We start from the raw sequence: 19,335 nt of genomic DNA on the forward strand, positions 1-19,335 counted from the left end.
ACCAATGTGATTTTCGATTTTTCGAATTTACATATGTACATAATTTACCCGACGTTCTTACGGTGAAGGAAAACATCGTGATGCAACCTGCACATATTGGCGAAGAAATTCAAAGATATGTGTGAAGTCAACCAACCCGCACTTGGCCAGCGTGGTTGACTATGGCCTAGTCACCCCGTATTAGGGTAGGCTCCGAGCCCCTCGGTGGGGACATAGAGTGAGCTGGTGATGATGGTGATGATAACAGTGGTAAAAAACAGAAGAATGGGAAACAATTTATAGTTCTCGAATACCCGCAAGAAAAGAATAAACCGTCTTGAGAATTCTTACTCGTTGCATATCGATTGAATATTTAAACACTAAATATAGGTCTTTTACTATTGTACAGTCAGTTTCATAAATGTATACATTTAAAAAACTTTAAAAATTGTATACAATACTCGCTTTCGCCCGCGACTTCGTTCGCATGGAATAAAAAAGCAAAAGTAAATAGCCTATGTGTTCTTCCAGACTATCCTCTACACCTATGCAAAATTACATCGAGATCTGTTCAGCCGTTTAGGGTACAAACTCTAACAAACATCCATCTATCCATCTAAACTTTCGCATTTATAACTTTAGTAAGATGTATTCATGGTTGGAAATGTACATGTGTGACAGAAGTGTGTGCGGATTTTTAAACCAAAGGCATTTAGTCTTGTAAACCTATACTTATATACTATCTGTACTAATATAATAAAGCGAAAACACACACAACTTCGTGGTGTAGGATGTCAGCAATTAAAGCATATACTTTATATGATAAATGCGAAAGTTTAGATGGATGTTTGTTAGAGTTTGTAGCCTAAACGGCTGAACGGATTTCGATAAAATTTGGTATAGATGTAGAGGATAGTCTGGAAGAACACAGGCTACTTTCATTTGTTTTTTTAGTTTCGCACGGAAGGAGTCGCGGGCGAAGGCTAGTAAATAAAAATGAATAAAGAGACTTTCTTACTATGTTTACTGCGTATTTCGTGTTAAGTTTTATTAGAGTGCCGTAACTTAGTCGATATTTTTATTTGTTATATAACGCCCGTCTCAGAAGCAGTTTTCTTGTTAACTTTATTATTAACTTCGGACACTGGCTTCACTATTTACGGCGAAACTTCAATACGTTTACCTTTTAACGAAGTTAGTTCCAGTTTGATAAAATTAATCACATACGTATGAGTTTAAAATATTTTTAGATTCTTAACATTTTGATTTACAATACCGATAAGATTTTTTTATTCTTTCACTAGTTTTCGCCAGCTACTCCGTCCGTGTCTAATACAAAACAAAAGTAATCAGCGTATGCCTATTTCCATCCTATCCTCTATATTTATGCAAAATTTCATTAAGATCCGTTCAGCACTTTAAGATAACCATTCTAACAAACATCCATCCATCTAATCTTTCACATTTTTAATATTAGTAAGATATTCTAGCGCGACTTTATGCAGAATTAAAGAAAAAAATTGTTAATGATGTAACCTTAATGATAAAACAGATTTTTAATTGAGAAATATTTTTTTAAATCAGCCCACTTGTTTTTGAGTTTATTACATACAAAAATACAAATCTATTTATTTCCCTTATTAGCATAGAAATACATTAATTTACAACTAAAATAAACGTGTATTATAAGCGTAAAACGTATTGCAGTTAATGCAAACGTCCCAGTTACGTAGGACGGGGTTTTATGTAACTCAAGAAGAAAGTTACGATCCGACGCATAAAGATTGTCGTCGGCCAAATACGTTTCGAATACTTCCCAACGGTATGTTAGTGGACCATTTTATTTCTCGTAAAAGTGAACGACCCTCATGCCAGCCAGAACGACTGTTGAACATTCTTCGATAAAGTTTTCACTGTAAATGCGACCTTAATAAACTGGAGAATGAAATTTCAAAAGGATCTCAATTTGCGCGACTCGTTATAATTGCCGTTTCGTTTATTTTTTTATCTCGCTTTATAACTTGCGTTTTTTATATTAAGTTGAAATGTGAATTCTTATTTTTTCGCTGTATTTCTGTCACTACAAAAATGAACTAGTTAAAAGTACAACCTGTTATTAAAAATGAATTTAATATAAAATTATAACAAAACTAGCTGTTCCCGCGGGGCTTTATCCGCATGAAATTATAAAAATTGTTTTATTGATTACATTTGTCAAATTCAGTTGCAAATGTTAAAATGACATGACATGATGACAAAGCATGATAATTTTGTTTCTTTTATGTTGGCAGCTACTTATGGTCTCTTTCCCACATTAGGGTTTTTATCCAAAATATTTACTCCCTAAGTTTAATGGCGGGAAAATATATAGTCTAAAGCGTGACGTAAGTGTAGGGATTTTTATTAAAAAAAGTACTATTCAAAAATATGCTGTAATTGCTGACATCTTAGGCAACAAATAAGTGTATGTTTCCGGTTTATTATATTAGTTTAGATGTGGTTGAAAATATCAACGCAGATAATTAACAGCCTGGAATGTTTTTTTTTTAATCATGCTCTGACGTAATCGCGGCCAAAGCTTTTATAATCATTTACAACTATATTAATATCTGAATTTTATTTTATAAGATGCCAAACGAGAAAGCCACCTGAATTCGCCGAAATAGCGAAGTTCCCGCTGTCCATAGACATCTGTGATTTCATATGCGTTAAGTTTAATCGACGAAGGATCTACAAAAAGTGAATATTGCCCTTTCTATGTGTTCCCAACTCTGTCACGAAATCTATTAACTAAGTCGAGTTTATTGATTTTTTAATTAATTCTTTTTTAATCTGTGTAGCAATATCGGAGATTTTAGATAGAAAATGAAGGGTTCGATAGCTGACTGAAGCATTTTTCATTTCATCTTACTGTAATTGCTACAATTTATTATTTATTGAAGTATTTCTTTTCAAACTGTACGTCCGTTATTACATTCTTTCAAAGGAAATTTTCTCAATTACTTTTTATTTGCATACTGAAGTATTTGTAATTTAAAATTGATAATACACCACTCCATGAATTTATAAAAATGCGCGCTAAAAAACTAGGAGCGTATCCTATGTTAAGGGTAAAAGTGAAATGCCTAGGCCTTGATTACTACGCTGGTTCAGAAATAATTGGTTTACTTTACACATTAAAGTGCGTACATCTTTGACTAAACTGTCATACAACTGTTTAGTTTCTTATGAGTTTATGGAGGTGCGCACACTACTCGGTTTGAACTTGTGCAGCAGTCGAATGGGCTGCGAAACAATTGACAGTAGCATGATAATTGTGCGATCGTCATTGCAAATACGTCGGGTAAATTACATTGGTATATTTCATGGATCGAACATGGACTTGCAGACAAGTCCAATTTCACTGGTAGAGCCCGCTTTAACATCTTCGCACGAATATGCCATCTAACCCGGTGAAATACCACAACCACACAGAAAACAGGCGTGAAGTGGAAGCAATTCTGCGTTTCGTCTGATGAGTGTGATGCCGGATGCCTAATTTTTGTCCCTTTACCTTTTCACTCTTTTCTTAAGAGGAACGGATGGGAAGAAAAAGTGGATTTTATGGGGGAGGAGAAGCATAGGAAGGGAATATCTTTATGTGCGTCTCCTCCTCCGTCAATTAAGAGTAGGCAGCGCATCGGCAATTGCGGATGTTTATGGGCAGCGGTCGCTTTCCATTTCGATGGATTCAGGTGGCATCTTGCTTGTTTGCCACCTTATATTATAAAAAAATCTTAACCACTAAGGTAATAACACTCTACTACTTACCATAGTAAATGATAGCAACATAACACTAAATACTGATTACCTTCAAACAGTATTACACGCTCGATATCTTTCGGCCACCTGCGATGTCAACCAATACTGTAATTACCAAGATAAGGAGCACAAATTACACGACATATCGTATCGTAGCTTCAAAATCGCTTGATGTGTAATACTAGTCACTCAGCCCGGTTGCACTTGTATAATTAAATTACATAGTCATACGAGCAGTAGATACAAACCGTGGTATAAAAGGAGCTTTTGTTTAGAGACGTTTTTAAATCGGTTAACATACTTTATGAGGCTATCCAGGACATTTTATTCTATTAAAAAGCCTAAACGTTTACATACTAGCATCGCCCGCGACTCTGTCTGCGTAGAATTAAAAATAATTCCTTAAATTTATTAAATCTATGCCTAATTGAATGGAGATCCGTTTAGTCGTTCAGCAGATACCTTCTGAAACATCAATTCAAACATACAAACTTTTGCATTTATATTAGTTAGATTAGAATTATTTCTTGTTAGAAATTACAAAATATAACGATATAACTGATGAATTTCCGCGTAAAATCAGATAAATTAACGATGACTGAACGATCCATTCAATCGGTGAATGAAATATGAATCACTTGACAAAGAAGAGCGATAAATTCGTTCACCGTTCGCTGGCAAATATTAATTAAAATGATTCTTAGAGAATTTTGAACGTAATATTAGATCTTAACGAGCAAAATAAATGCAAATAATGACATAATATGATAAATTAAAGTGATAATCTAATCTAGATAAATAAAGCGTTTTAATTTCTCTGTATATTTATTTATTTTATTTATGTTATTGTTTTCATATATACATGTTTTTGATATAAACAAAAGAAGGCCATACCATCTTTTGTTTAAGTAACCACTTAAAATATGAACTTAGTCAATCGCTAGTTATCATTTAAGATATATTCTCAAGGCTACATAATAGACACTAAGTAAAATGACTTTATTTTACATGTTTCTACAAAAGAAAATACAAAGCGAATCCAGACTTTTCATGGGATTTCTGTTTTATTAACGAGTGTAGACAGACTGATGATATTGATAGAGAATTTGTATATATTACTAGCTTTCGCCCGCGACTCCGTCTGCGTGGAATTTAGAAAAAACAAAACTGAGTAGCATATGTCTTCTTCCAGACTATCCTCTATGTTTATGCCAAATTTTATCGAAATCCGTTCAACCGTGTAGGCTGCAAAATCTAACAAACATCCATCCATCTAAACATTCGCATTTATAATATTAGTATGATCTATCTATACATTTAATAAAACTGGACTGTCTGTTTGTAATATCAAAAGAAACAATTCCATATTTCGGGAAGAAGGTGTATTTGCGTTGCTGATAATGTTAGTAGTAGTAGTAGTAGGGGCTACGGTTTCCGCAACTCCACGACTAGCGCGTATTTTGCGTTGATAATGTTAATCGCGTTTAATTTTTGTTGCCTGTCTGTCCGAAAGTCGCGTTTGTTCCGGGTAATCTCCGATTCCGACATGACTTTACTGAACAGTAGCTGACATAAACAGGCATATTATAGGCTATATTTATCTTAATTTGTGGACAACAGCTAGTGTAACAATAGTATGTTTAAAACAAAAAAATATAGAATGACAAGAAAATATGAAATTTAAAACATTTACAAAGTTGTGAAAATATTTTTCATTAAAGAATTTCATCCGAGGTGCTTATAATAATAGTGCTCGTCTCGAGTCAATAAAAAGTTAATTAAGACACTACTTGAGTGTAGCGTCGAGTAAAAAGAGCTAACAAAACTGTCTCCCAGTTAGTCTTTTTCGTTTGACGTCGACTTCATCAACGCGAGTGGCTCGAGTTTAGACTGTTTGTCTACTGGATATATTTCTTTGTTATTACGTTTAATGTTGAACATTTTAAAACACTTTTTATAATGAAGGATGAATTGAATAAACAAGACATTTTGTTATTTTTCCATTTACAGTATGTTATTTAGATCTAAGATATATAATACCGTTTTTTTTGGCAGCCAAATAGCAATCTAAGAGTGGTAGAGCCCGATTTAACATCTTAGCACGAATGGGCCGGCTCGCCCGGTGTAATACCACGACCACACAGAAGACAGGCGTGAAATGGAAGCAATTCCGTGTTTCGTCTGATGAGTGTGGTGCCGGATGTCTAATTTAAGTCCATTTCTCTTTACCACCCTTTTTTTAAAAGGAGAGGATGGGAAGGGGAAGTGGATTTGACGGTGAAGGAGATGCATAGAAAGGGGAAATATCCTCTTTATGTGCGTCTCCTCCTCCATCGAATAAGGGTAGGCAACGCATCTGCAATTGTGGATATCTATAGACAGCGATTGCTTCGCTATTTTGGCGTATTCATGTGGCCGCTTGCTCGTTTGCTACCTTATGTTATAAAAAAAACAATCGATTCCTAAAGGTGTGATTTCGTAAAATCATTATCATCATCATCATCATCTCCTCATCCTGCTCCTGTAAGGTCGGCACAACAGGTTTTTGTCCTCCACATGACTCTAGCATACGTCATCTCAGTCACACTCTTTTTGATTATATCACCTTTCACAATATAATAGTAAAAATATATGCTGTTTGTTGGACCAGAAGTGATAAAGTAACTTAAAACATACAGTCTCAAAGCGTGTACAAAGGTAATATGGTACTTGAAAGTTTCTCATTATATGAAGGTCAAAAGGTCGAAAACGTAACGATGTCCAAGTCGACCGACAAGTGAACATTTGTAGCGAATTTGCCATAATAAGTTTGTGGATTATTTTATGTACCGTAAAAAGAAACGACCTTATCTAGTAAAAATTAAATGACGCATTTTTTCATTCTATTAAATGTCTTATAATTGCGACAATATATTTTATTATCCCTTTTTTATTACTATTTTTTTTTATATTGAGTCAATAAAAATAAAAAATATGTTTCTTTGTCTATTTCTTACTCCGTTAGAACAAACAATGAAAACTATTAATGAAACAATTGAATAAATAACTTCGAAGTTCATTGGAAATTTGACGAAAATTCTTGGAATTTTATAGTACAGAGAACAAAACATTCATGCCAGTTATGTCGAAACAATTTAAGGAATTAACATCTTTAACACTATTGCAATACGGTACTTATTAGAATAGAAGTGTGCTATTTGGACATGTTAAAGAACTTTGACTACAGAGAAAGGACTAGGCCGCGTACGACGCTACTGCGGCCGCGCAATGAAATAAAATGAATTATAGTACTCGAATGTACGTAATATCGTGCTATAATCTATAACTATTACGATTTCATGTACACATATTGAATTAAAATATTTCACAAATAGACAAAACAAACATGTGTAGAACTTGTATGTTTTTTATGTAAGAGATGGATATGCGCGTTTAACAGGTCCTGTCATTCAAAGTCAAATTTAAGGAACGATAGTACAAACGTCTGCTCCTTCATTCAGCTGTATTTGTAACAAATTGCATCCGTGGTTACATTTTATGGCTCCGGGGTTCCCACTCGACTTCGATATCGAATGAATTATGAATGAACGAATGATTAATGTGTATGAATGAACGAATAATCGCTCTGATATCCAATGAATTACGTTGACTTTGTTGGTTATTGGTGAATGTAGAGAACATTTATTGTCAAGTGAACGATCTTGAGATCTCTTAAGAACGAATGGATAATTTTGTCTGTAGTTTTAATTCCATTTTTGATTCGTTTCAAAATGAGTTTTTGAGTATATAAATACTAGGAAAAGCTAATTAGAATTTTAAATGAAACTCATAATCTCATATGGCCTGCGGATGGTGTACAAAAGCAAATTTTTCATACATGAAATACTAAAAAAGTACTTTTTAATATATTTTATTGCTAAAATATGAGACTCGAATAAAATTTGTTTGTAATTTATTTTTAACTAGCTGTCGCACGCGACTTCGATCGCGGATAATAAAAAACTTGATAATTTCCCTATGTGTTCTTCCTGATTATGTCCTATACATCTGTGCCAAATTTGACCAAATTGCGTTAATTCGTTATTCAGATATGTAGTAACTAACATCTATCGATCCAAAGTCACTCATATGTAATACTAGCTGTTCCCGTGCGGACTTCATCCGCATGAAATTATGAAAATTTTATTTTATTGTTTACATCTGACATGATGACAACCTTGCTTCCTTGTTGTCGGCAGCAACTTATGGTCTCTTTCCCACGTTAGGGTTTTTATGCAAAATATTTACCCCTTAAGTTTAATGGCATTAAAATATATATCCTAAAACGTGACGCAAGTGTAGGGCTTTCCATTAAAAAAAGAATTATTCAAAAATGTGCTGTAATTGCTGACATCTTAGGCAACAAAGAAGTGTGTGTTTACGCTTTATTATAATAGTATAGATAAGAAGTATGATTGTATCCGTTAGTAAGATAAATTAAAATGCTTTAGAGACTGTAAAGGTTTAAGTTTTGAATAAGCAACAAGATAGCTTAGCAATAACTTAGTTCACGGCTGAATGATCAATTTACTTATCGCTGAACGAACCGCTGATGCACCGTGAAAGAATTAATTAATACAAAAAGTAAAAAAAAACTTAAAATAAACTTACTACGAATAGAATAATAATATGATACTTTAAAAGAAAGGTATATCCTAATTAAATTTTTAACGGCTTACTCACGTCATACTTTTTTCCGGTGAAGGCACCGACCAGTTTCAGACCCTGCGGGGGTCCTTCAGGGCGAGGGTTAAAGATGTATCGCGGTCAACATCTTAATTATAAAATGTAATTCAGTAAGCCGTAAAATAATTCATTATAAAATGTCTCATGAAAGGTATATCCTTATTTATGTATTAGTTTTCGCTCGCGACTCCGTCCGCGTGGAATAAAAAAAACAAAAGTGAGTAGCACATATGTTCTTTCCGACTATCCTCTGGATCTATACCAAATTTCATAGAAATCCGTTCAACCGTTTAGGCTACAAACTCTAACAAACATCCATCCATCTAAACTTTCGCATTTACAATATTAGTATGAAGTATGTGTTAAGGTAATTAAATCATACTAATATTATAAATACGAAAGCTTAGATGGATGTTTGCTAGTGTTTGTAGTCTAAGCGGCTGAATGGATCTCGATGAAATTTGGTACAGATGTAGAACATAGTCTGGAAGAACACATATTTTCTTTTGTTGCACTATTACTTGGTTCTTTATTTTAATTTCCAACAAAGTTGCCTGGAGCAATCTATACTAATATTATAAAGAGGAAAGAATTGTATTTTTGTATGTATTGAAATAACTCAAAAACTACTGGGGTGATTACAAAAACTCTTTCACCATTAAAAAGCGTTGCGTTTTTGTTTTCAATTTCACGCGATCGAAGTCGCGAGCAACAACTAGTTTACTATAAATTATAATGTAAGTGAAATCTACAACGGTGTGAACAGATCAAATTAGCTCAGATATAGTCGACTTTGTTCCAGTGTCGACGGTGGATGTGCAGGCAGTGGTCGGCCGCACCGCGCACCTACCCTGCGACATCGAGCCGGACACTAACGAAGATAGGGTCTACATGGTGCTGTGGTTCCGGCATGCGGGCGGCAAGCCTTTGTATAGGTAAGTTAAGGCTTTAGCATGTGACGACTGACTACACGTCCGTGTGGAATTAAAAAAAAATAATATGTTCTTCTTGAAAATCCTCTACGTCTGGCAATTAACAAGATTCGTTCAACAGTTTAGGCTACAAACTCTAACAAACATCCGTCCATCTAAATATTATTTTTATTATGACGTAATAATGTATGAGTCGAAGAACGGTTGCATGCTTTAAAAAGCATGACTTATTTTCGCGTTCCGTCAGCTGTGCGTGTAAGCGAGAGGGCAATAAGCGACGGAGATAGAAGACCAAGAGAGGCGTTAGACTTGTAACGTCATCATAAAAAATATTGCCAATGAATTTACTTATAGAATTTGTTTTATATATTCGTAAACATACTTAAGTATTATTTATTCTAGCAAGTTCTACGAAGAAAAAATACTAAAGACTGTACAATTTCAGTCTAAGACAATCTAATATTCAAAAACAATTCAGAGTCCACTAACTAATTATTCAACTTGATTTTATTATTTCTAAAAACGTAAGCAAAAACAACCGTTTTTGTAATTAATGCTAATGAGTGAGAAAATTCTCTCAAATTATATTTTGGAGAAAAGTTGAGAGATAAAAAATAATCACTTTTTTAATCGCTAGAAATTAATTTTAACGTTGAATCAAAATAAATTTAGTACTTACTGTCTATGTTTGTTTATACAGAAACTTCCAGACTATTGCAATACATTTACTACAAAACTCGGAGTCCTTAATTAGTCATTTAGTGTAGATTTAATATAAATATGAATTAGACAAATGACAGACAGACATGCTTACGTTTATAGATACGTCAAATGGTAAAAAACCTAATTATAAAACAATTATCCACTAATCTACACAAACCAACCATAATAACACCCCGTAGACAAAAAAAAAACATGTTAAACACATATCGGAAACTGCCGTGAGCGAGGCGACATGCCTCGTTAGTGACGCGGCTAACGAAGCGAACAGCACGGATTAACACGATACGAGACGACACGACACGAAGTGATTGACAAACTGCATCGACCAACGCGTCATTATTACACGAATACGGCCCTGTATTATCCTAACGATATCCTGACGTTTGACCGGACAGAAGAATTATTACTGTGAATGCTTTAATGAAAAGAAAATTCACAACTATATAGATTATAACTGGTAAAATATTGTTTTGTTTTATACTAACATTATAAAGAGGAAAGATTTGTATTTTTGTATGTATTTGAATTACTCAAAAACAACGACCGATTTCAAAAATTCTTTCGCCATTCAAAAGCTACGTTATCGCTGAGTAACATAGGCTATATTTTGCACTATTCTTTAATTTCACGAGGACAAAGTCGCAAGCAACAACTAGTGTTCAAGAAGCGAGCCTACAATTTCCTCAAACGGCAACGCATCTGTAGTTCCTCCGGTGTTGCTGATGTCTGGGCATCGTTGACCATCTCTGTGTTCTCGCCGCTCGTTTGCCCCCTTCTCTTATATAAAAAAATGTGATTTAATGCGCTGGAACGCACCAAGAAGTATCACTTGAGATTAAGAAATAATTAACAGTAGTTGTAGTTAAAAATGTACTACATCAAACAAAATGTCGTGTAAAATATAAATAATAACACTTGAAAAGCTTCAATGCTTTTTTTCTTATCTTATTTCTTTGAATAAAAAGCTTTACTTTTTAGTACAATTTTTATTTCACTTAGCTCAGCACACACCCACTTAGCTTATCATTGTATGATTATTTTTATATTTTAAAGTGACCCGACACCTAAGTTATTACTCAAAGTGAGACCTTCAAAGTGAAATGACTTCATTAAAATTTAACTTAACGATACAAAAGCAATAACAGTAAAACACATATTTATGGATAATAAACCCGGTACCCACTTGTAAGGCTATAAATCTGACCATTATTGAATAATATAGAAACAGGTTAAGGAGAACCTCAGAAACTGTTTAGTAGTAATTAAACTTGAATCTATTAAATTTAAAGCCTTCTTTTCTTTTCACGTAATTAATTTTGTTCGAACTATACTAGCTGTTCCCGTGCGTCTTCATCCGCATAAAATTATGATAATTTTATTTTATTCTTTACATGTGTCAAATTATCAATTACAAATGTCAAAATGATATGACATGATGACAAACCTGGGTAATCTTACTGCCATGATGTTGGCAGCAACTTATGGTCTCTTTCCCACATTAGGGTTTTTATCCAAAATATTAACCCCCTATATTTAATTGCGTGAAAACATATAGCCTAAAAGCGTGACACAAGTGTAGGGCTTTTTATTATAAAAAGAATTATTCAAAAATATGCTGTAATATCTGACATCTTAGGCAACAAAGAAGTGTGTGTTTACGCTCTATTATAATAGTATAGATAAAATACGTACTCTTAGAGCGCGTACACATCTTTGGCTAAACTATCGCACGTGTTTAGTCGCGCTTTTATTCCTGTGAGCTTATATGGAGGTACGCAAAAATTTGTTTTTTAGTTGGATTAGCTGAGAAACAATCGACAATCGCACAACTTTTGTGATATAGTTTAATCAAAGATGTACGCCCGATCTAACATGAAAGAGCGTCAGTGGCTCAGGAGTTAAGCACTTGACTTGTAATCTACGGTCTTGGGTTTGAATCCCACCATGTCAACGTGTTTTTCAATTGACATTGGCTGCCTCGTCATATTGCGAGTGAAGTTGCTACAATACAGGGTGTATCAGGAAATTCAAGCTATGCATACAATCTATTTTTATAACAATTGCTGTACATTTTCGTTAGAAACGTTTTCACGAATATTCATGATAGGCACTATGGACGGCAATGTAAGTATAATATGCATGTTTCTAAAAGATTACTTGAAAAAATATCGCATTTATCACTACTGCTTTACTGTGCATAGTAATTTATATGAAAAATGCACAATTTAAAATGCTTTCAACACACGTCAATATGAATCTAAAGTTCCGTAAAATCTGAAGTTTTCATATCAATGTCATTTCGAAATCCGTGGCATCGTTTGCACATTTTTATATGAAAATGTGTCAACGAGATTTTATGTTTGCGTTTACTGGATTGAGAGAACTTGACGCATCTCTGCCGTGTATTGCGACTTTAACGATCATTTTTATGGGTAGTTGATACGTATTTAAACGGTAAAATGTTTTAGTTATTTAAAATTGACAGCGCGTTTAACAGCGTGTTCTAAGCGGTTTTAAAATGTGTTCTGTTAATGGCTGAATGTATACTGCTTTTTTTTACAAACTTGTAAAATTTTCTGTTCTAATTTTAAAGTAAAAGTATGGATAGATTTCTAATCTTTAGAATTTTGGGATAGAGATCTGGAGGGCGAGCGAGAAAATCGAACGTAAAGTACACCAATATATCTCATACAAGTATAGTCGACAATGAATACTTTTTCGCAAATTTTCGTGGTAGGTGCCCAGCTTATTTTACTATACGAAATTAACTACTTTTTTGTTAAATATAAGGTGGCAAACGAGCAAGCGGCCACTTGAATCTGATAAAACGGCAAAGCGAAGGCTGCCCATAGACATCAGCAATTGCAAATGCGTTGCCTACCCTTATCCCACAGAGGAGGAGACGCACATAAAGAGGATATTTTCCCCTCCTATGCATCCCCTCCACTGTCAAATCCACTTCCCCTCCTCATCCTCTCCTCATGAGAAAAGAGTGGTAAAGAGAAAGGGACTTAAATTAGGCCTCCGGCACCACACTCATCGGACGAAACACGGAATTGCTTCCATTTCACGCCTGTCTTCTGTGTGGTCGTGGTATTACACCGGGCGTGCCGGCCCTGCAGTGCTAAGATGTTAAAGCGGGCACTACCACTGTACTGCTAGATGCGTAGTTTTTGCAACTATTTTGTACATTACAGTAGGCTTACACTGTTTCGCGCTTATTTAAAATATTCTTATCAATAATAATATGATAAAACCGAGACAGCAGTAAGTTTTAATACTAATGTTACGGCAGTGAAAACAGTTATGATTAATGAAAAAAGTCCGTTTGATTACTAAGAAGTCATTACCTCAGTCCAATTAAGGTCTGTTAAAATCTCGGGTCTATCTTGAGTACCTTTTGACCTCATTACTGTACCTATTTTTAATTCCTACAACGGCGATTATTCACGAACAATTAAAATAAAATAATTTGAAGTGAAATTCGAGATTTGAAGGAAACTCTATTATAATTAAAACAGTCTAGAAAATAATGTACTAAAATCTAATGAAAACTACATTTCTAATTTAATAAATTATTTTGATCATACCATACTAATAAATGCGAATGTTAGATGGATGGATGTTTGTTAGAGTTTGTAGCCTAAACGACAGAACGGATTCCGATTAAATTTGGTATAGATGTAGGGTATAGTTGGAGCGTCGGTGGCTCAGTGGTTTAAGCACTTGACTTATAATCTACAGGTCTTGGGTTCGAATCCCGCCATGTACCAATGTGATTTTCGAATTTATATATGTACATAATTTACACGACGTTCTTACGGTGAAGAAAAACATCGTGATGCAACCTGCACATATTGGCGAAGAAATTCAAAGATATGTGTGAAGTCAACCAACCCGCAGTTGGCCAGTGTGGTTGACTATGGCCTAGTCACCCCTTATTAGGGTAGGCTCCGAGCCCCTCAGTGGGGACATGTAGAGAGCTGGTGATGGTAGAGTATAGTTTGGAAGAACACATAGGGTACTCAACTTTGTTGTTTTTATTTCCACGCGGATGGACTCTCGGGTGATAGCTAGATTAAATGTAAATAAAAATTCAACGAATTCACCTTAACTTAGAAACTCCGGACTGCCAAAATTAACGGAGATATATTTCAGTAAATTACAGCTTTAACGCTATTAATTTGCGCTGTTAACGGTAACTGTTTCATTCTTTGTCAAGTCTTTTAGTTCTGTTGTATTAATTCGATTGTTTACGCCCTAGTACTCCTTTGTGCAGCTTTGATGACGTCATAATCTGGCTGCGGCGACTTACTGAAATTAAGTCCTTTTTCACTCTTTTGAAACTATTTTGTAATTTGAGATCTCTTTAATAAAAAGGAAGAACTTATCTTACTTTTACTAAATGGATGGATGTTTGTTAGATTTTGTAGCTCAAACTGTTAAAGGGGTCTCAATGAAATTTATAATACACGTAGAGTAAAGTCTGGAAGAACCTATAAGCTTCTTTCTTTTGTCTTTTGATTACATGCGGGTGGAGTCGCGGGCAAAAGCTGTATCCATATAGTCACCTTATCAATAAAGTGCAATCTTTTAAATCTTAATACGAAATACGTAACTTAAACATTTACGCGTTGTCACGTTTGGGTCCAATAACTTATTTCCAACCTAAGTTACCTTCAATACGTTATCCTAACACCAATTTAAAAGGTAAAGTAAGTGAAGAATATTACTATCTGTTTTTAAGTTAACGTTATCACTTCTGGCTTCACACGGTGTCGTTAAATGGTCACTTAAGGAACCCTTAGTAAAGATTTATTTGAAGAATCTCCTCTAAGAGAATATTCCATAAAATTTATCTGTGGTATTTATTTATTACTTAAGATTTTACAAGTTACAATAAAACAGCCTTACATTTACTTGAAGTTATTTAATGTAATGCTGTACTTGTACTTGGGACGAAACCTAAGTTAATGTTTGTTTTGGGAAATGGTTTAAATCAAATCTAGAAAGACAATTTAAAATCAATGTTATTTTTATAAGATTTTGGTAATAGTAAGTAATTTTGTGTTAAAGCCCGTGGTCTCTGACTACACCTCTGGGTGCATGTGTGAGTTATGCTGTTGAAAATTTCTATGCATTTCTTAGATAGTATTAGCATAAAAGAGACGTACGAGTTCATTATATTGGTATCACGCTACGTCACACGTCCGCTCCCAGCTCGGGAGTAACAACGACACGATATTGAAATTTCATCGAAGCAGGAAACGAAGACAAGAGTCACGTCTCAAAGCTGCGATATCAATGAGTGTGTGGCCCAAGTTGTAAGATGTAGCGAGAAATTAAATATGCATTTTTTATTTTTTTTAAACATTTTTACGCTGAGCAAATATAACATGCTTAATACATTGAAAATTAAGTTAGAACATAATAACAAATGATGAATTGAAAAAGTTCGTAAACCATTTAGAATATAAGGTACAAACCACTTCTACTTTTAGACCTACAAATTCCAATAATAGTAGGTAATATATGTTTAATATTAAATTCAAATAATTATCAACAGTTACTATTTAAAAAACTGTTCCTTATTTTAAAAGAGGAATAAACGGTTTCCCACAAATCGTATTACTCAGTGATTACACAGTAGCGTGAAAGGCGTAATCATGCACGGTAGCACTCACTATTGATAATCCATTTGGCGGCGCGCTTCGTTACCCGCGACCCTAACGAGCGTCTTACCAGAACCGATCGAAGACATTCCCATAATCCGAGATTCAAGCACACACAAGGAGAATTACGAGAAATTTATTTCCTTTAAATTAAAATAGATTTTGATAAGATGTTTATTCTTTGACATCTTTGTAAATCTTAATAATGTTTTAAATACCAAAGTTTAGATAGACGGATGGTTAAAGTTTATCTCCCAAACTGTTGTACGATTCCCAATAAAATTTGGTATAGATATAGAGGATATCATCATCCACTTGCCCTTATCCCTTACGGAGGGTCGGCACAGTATGTGCTGCTCTTTCATACATCTCTATCAGCCGTCAATTCTGAATCCACTCCTCTCTTAAGCATATCCTCTTTCACACAATCCATCCATACTTTCTTCGGTCTTCCTCTACCTTTGTAGTCATCCACATTCAGTCTTAACACTTTCTGGTTTATGTCCCCATCGTTTTGTCACATAACATGCCCATACCACGCTAACCTTTTACTTCTCAATTTCTCCACCACTGGCGCTACTTTCAAACTTCTAATGTATCATACAGATAGATAGAATGTATAGATATAGAGGGTAGTCTGAAAGAATACATAGGCTGCGAAAGATTCATCGTCAATACCACGAGCCGGAGTCGTGGTCATAAACTAGTGACAAAATGTATTTTTGAAAATTTTTTTTAACATAAGGTGGCAAACGAGCAAGCGGACACCTGAATCCGCTAAAATGGCGAAGCGACCGCTGCCCATAGACATCCGCAATTGCAGATGCGTTGCCTACCCTTATCCGACAGAGGAGGAGGCGCACATAAAAATGATATTTCCCCTTCCTATGCATCTCCTCCTCCGTCAAATCCACTTCCCTTTCCCATCCTCTTCTTATAAGAAAAGGGTGGTAAAGAGAGACTTAAATTAGGCCTCAGGCACCACATTCATCACACGAAACACGGAATTGATTCCATTTCACGCCTGTCTTCTGTGTGGTCGTGGTAATACACCGGGCGTGCCGACCCATTCGTGCTAAGACGTTAAAGCGGACACTACCACTGTTAAATGAACGATACAGGTTCATTTTGCTACCATTTCTTATGAGGTCAAGTTTTTATGACAATTTATTATTTTGAATTAACTCAAAAACTAAATAGATTTTATTAAGCAACAAAAGGTTTATTTTATATTATTGTGTCTCAAAAGCTGAAGCTATTAAACATATGGGTCGTTAAATCGTTACCTGAACTCGTATTATAGCTGAAGTGATCCATCGCTGCCACGCCACCTGGCGAGCTACCAAACAAGCCGTCAAGCCTGAGCGGGCTGGCACCACGCCAGTCTTCCGTCTGATGCCTCTTATTTTATCCAACCAATATTCTAACCTAACATTAAGTTGTCAAAAGTCGAAAATGTTTAATTAAAATTGAGTTATATCATACTAGAATTAGATAAATAATAGTCGGTTTCCCAGATACTTTTAACCATCCGTTAGTGTTTTTAGTTCGACATCTTTATGTGTTTCCGAACTAGGTAACTTGCGTTTTACTCCTCAGAAAATTAGTTTAACCTGACACTAATGAATCACTAGGTAATGATATTTTATTTTTATTTATTTATTATAATTTTTACAGATACATTGTTTTGTTAGTAAATTTTACTTAGTCTAAGTTAGTATTGGAATAATTTAAAAATAAAGGGGAACTTCAGAAACCCAGAATAAGTATCTTTGAATAGTTTTCAGCTCACATAGACATAAAAAGTCTTAAATTCGATAACATAAAAGATTATTTTGTAAAAAAAAATAAAATAAAACAGACAGTTAATGTAATGGCATAGAGTTTAAACTTCAAAAGATAACGGAAAACGTAAATGTTTAATCTTGTAAGTAAATAAATGTAGAGGCCGTGTCTATAATAATTAAGTACAAGTAATAAGATCCTCATCTAACTTGAGATATCTCGACGGATGGGCTCACTAAAATAGTTCCAGTGTTCTGTGTGAGTAATTGACGCAAAGACGACACGTACGGCCAACATAGTATATAAATAACATTATATGTACATAATATATGTGTGAATTTCATTTACTAGACGCTCGTAGCAGTCGAGCCGCGACACGGCTCGTTACGCCCGATACTTAATGTAGTGTGGCCTAATACATAAGCGGAAGCGGGAATTTATTGCAATGCAGTTGTAAATAAAACTTTTTCAATACTACGAATTTCTAAAACAGTGCTACGAAGTACTACGAACTTATAATAACGCTACGATTTGGCTACGAAACAAATATACCTCTGTTTGAAATTAAATTTTATTACAAGTTTTAAAGCAAAGCAAGCAAATATTATTGCAAATATTTAAAACAAAAATGAACATGAAATTAAACTTTTCTTAAGAACATTTAAATCTCAATCCTTTTTAATATTTTAACAACACCGTTCAGATGTTCAAAAGTTTAAATTCTCTAAACATTTCCTTTTCTCTCAAGTTACTTTGCTGGCGAATGACATTTTCAAACTTTGATTTTTAATTTTTAATCATTATAAGGAATAACTTCAGATATTATAAAGATATTTTAGTTATGAAGCGCTCTGTTATAAAAATCATACTAATATTATATATACGAAAGTTTAGACGGATGGATGGATGGATTGATGGATGCTTGTTAGTGTTTGTAGCCTAAACGGTTGGATAGATTTCGATAAAATTTGGTATAAATATAGAGGATAGTCTGGAAGAACACATAGGCTACTTACTTCATTCAGCATTTATGGCTGAGCGATTGCCTAATCCGGTCAGCATTGCAACGCTAATTTTAAATATTTCTTTTTTTTTTCATTTCATTAGTTACGTTTCTCATTATTTTGTGTTCTCATTGTTTTTCATAATTGTAGTGTTGACAAGGATTAAACATTATTTTATTTTTTTATTTTATTTATTTTATACTTTTGTTTTTTTTTTTAATTCTACGCGGACTGAGTCGTTGGCGAAAGCTAGTATGATATAGTACGTTCGCTTAATAGGAATATTTTTTACTTTAATTAATTAGCAGATATAGATCTAACAGTGTTCGAGAAAAGAACAAACAATGATCCTATCTTTTCAGGATCTTGGCTAAATATAAACATATATAAAATACTTAACACATTTTCACATTTATTTAGGCACATGTTCTAGCACAAAGTTTTAACATTTTCACGAAATAAATGCGGAATGTAAACCCGACTTTCTTTAAGCATTAAATGTATTAAGATTTTATCTCATTCTCCGTAAAGGCGTCTTCTAAACCTATTTATTTTATTCCTTAAAATACTACGTTAAGATACGAAACGCACACGGCCTTTGAAGATGTTTTGTTATTTACTTTTTACTTAATCATTAAAGGTCTTGCCAATTATCTAATGGTCTTTTTGAAATGTTGCATTATGTCAAAGACCGAACTTAAAATAATAGAAATA

General features: G+C 34.2%; 1 protein-coding gene across 1 annotated transcript in view; it reads left to right on the forward strand.

Moving 5' to 3' along the window:
• LOC106110172 (nephrin-like) overlaps window positions 1–19,335 on the forward strand; it is a 100,937-nt gene that overhangs the window by 53,405 nt on the left and 28,197 nt on the right. The window contains exon 3 of the mRNA XM_013291901.1: window positions 9,293–9,440. Within this exon, the coding sequence (XP_013147355.1) occupies window positions 9,293–9,440 (148 nt within the window). The remainder of the gene's footprint in view (window positions 1–9,292; window positions 9,441–19,335) is intronic.

Source organism: Papilio polytes, unplaced genomic scaffold (genome assembly GCF_000836215.1).
Source record: "Papilio polytes unplaced genomic scaffold, Ppol_1.0 DF820844.1, whole genome shotgun sequence".
Taxonomy (NCBI): domain Eukaryota; kingdom Metazoa; phylum Arthropoda; class Insecta; order Lepidoptera; family Papilionidae; genus Papilio; species Papilio polytes.